The sequence below is a fragment of the Myotis brandtii genome, unplaced genomic scaffold, assembly GCF_000412655.1.
Source record: "Myotis brandtii unplaced genomic scaffold, ASM41265v1 scaffold250, whole genome shotgun sequence".
NCBI lineage: Eukaryota > Metazoa > Chordata > Mammalia > Chiroptera > Vespertilionidae > Myotis > Myotis brandtii.
In genome coordinates this window covers 2,027,816-2,029,805 of record NW_005359478.1, presented here as the reverse complement: position 1 = coordinate 2,029,805, position 1,990 = coordinate 2,027,816, and the positions used below count along the sequence as shown (strand labels likewise).

Here is a 1,990-nt window from a genome sequence, read left to right as displayed (position 1 = left end):
GCCGCTCAGAGGCCAGGAGCAGGGGCAGCCCCGGAACACTGCGCACCGCCCGCTGGTCCTTGCTGATGGCCAGCCTCTCCCGGCTGGCGCCCCAGCGGCCGTCGAGGAAGAAGTGAAGGACTGGAGTGGGGGGAGGTTGAGACAAAAGGAAGGACCTCAGGGACAAACTGGGGACAGTGAGGCGTGAGGACAGGACACTGGGAGGTTTCAGAACACGGAATGCGCTGCCCAGGGCGTTGGGAACAGGGCCCGGGGAACTGGAACGAGGGGCACAGGGAAGAAAGAAGTGGAGATTCCAAGTGGGCATGGGACCCCCGAGGAGTCGAGTGATGACTCGTGGACACGGAAACCGGTCCCCAGACCAGCTGACTCACAGGGCTTCCTCTCAGCCCTTCCCCCGGCTGTTCCGTTCCATGTGGTGACACCCCCACATCTGCCTACACCTTCCAGCCCACACTGGTGCTCACATCTGGTCCTGACATCCAGCCCCTCCCTCATCCGCCCCTAGGGGGGGGTGATGCTCCTTTATGATGCCTGTGTCCCAGGGTCCACACTATGTTCTGGACAGTCACTGTACTGTCACTTATTGAGCCCTTACTTGAGGTGGAAACTCTGTTAAGACTTTACATGAATCAATTCAATTAATTCTCACAACAGCCCTCTGAGGTGAGTATTGTATATGCCCCTGCAGAAGAGGAACTTGAAGTTCAGAGAGGCTGAAAAACTTGCCCAAAGCCATGCAGTTGGCAAGAGGCAGAGCTGGGATGTGAACACAGCAAACCTAGCTCCAGAGTGAGTGAGTGTGACCCCGGCATCATCCCGTCTCTGCAGCGCTCACCCGGCCCCGCCGGTCAGTGCCTGGGCCCCAGTATGCCCTGTGCCCTGTCTGTGCCACCCTGTGCCCACCCCTCTGCCACTCACCAGGCGCTGGGGGGGTGTGCAGGTGCACGTCCTCACTGTACTCGCCATAGCCGGCCTTGTTGCAGCCGCGGACACGCAGCACGTATACGGAGCCGGTGTCGGGGTTCTCCAGCAGGGCACTGGTGCCCCTCACCTCCTCCCGCCGTTGCCAGTGGGTGGGGCCCGGCTGGGCAGGCACGTCCGTGCGCCGGAACTCAATGGTGTAGTGCCAGGCAGGCGGTGAGTGCGGGGGCAGCCGCCAGCACAGGAAGATCTGGTCGTAGGCGAAGGTGCGCTGCGTGTCGATGACCGGAGCCTCGGGCACTGTTGGGAGAGACAGTCGGGTCAGTCAGGGGCTGGCCACTGGCCGGGCATGGAGGGAGGCAGGAAGAGGGAAAGCAGCGGGAGCCGGGGGGTGAGTGTGGGTGAGAGGGACCGGGGAGAGACCCATCTGGGCACTGGGCAGGGATGGGCAGACAGAGCCCAAGGGAGGAGAGAGGCAGGTGCTCGCTGGGTGCTGGTCTTGTCTGCGCACTGGCCTTGGGTGTGACCTCCCCTTTCGGGCCTCAGTTTCCTCCCTGTCAAATGAGGGCCTCAGACCCGAGGGAGACCCTTCTTTCTATGACCCTTTTATTCTAGGAATAAAGAGGAGCCCAGGGAAAGGCCACTGGGACCCAGGCAAGAGGGCACTGAACGGAAGGAGGGGACAGAGCGGGAGGGAGGGGATGAGGGTCAGCAAGACCGAAAGGGGGGACAACAGAGGGCGAGCAAAAGCTTGATGTCAGGAGACAAAGGTCAAGGAAAAGAGAAAAGTCCAGAGGACAAGGGTCACAAGGACAAAGGGCAAGGATTGGACAAACACCTAAGGAAGGTGGAAGAGAGACAGGCCTGGGCTGGGAGGACTGGGGAGGACGAGAGTCTGGTTAAGGCAGGACAGGGAAGGAAGCAGAGAGTGGTGGCCAAGCTGCAGGGGGCTGCGGGTGGAGCAGGGGCCCGGGCCGCTGACTTGCCTGGGGTGCTCCGGAGCAGAGTCCGCGGTGGCCACAGCCTACAAACAAAGAGAGGGAGAAGCAGCGCTGAGCGCGGGGCC

General features: G+C 61.8%; 1 protein-coding gene across 1 annotated transcript in view; it reads right to left on the bottom strand.

Moving 5' to 3' along the window:
* The window catches only part of TRIM46 (tripartite motif containing 46), a 9,151-nt gene that overhangs the window by 2,418 nt on the left and 4,743 nt on the right, over nucleotides 1-1,990 (bottom strand). Inside the window, exons 8-9 of the mRNA XM_014540647.1 lie at nucleotides 922-1,224; nucleotides 3-120 (exon numbers count right to left, since the gene is read on the bottom strand). Coding sequence (XP_014396133.1) covers nucleotides 3-120; nucleotides 922-1,224 — 421 coding nt within the window. The remainder of the gene's footprint in view (nucleotides 1-2; nucleotides 121-921; nucleotides 1,225-1,990) is intronic.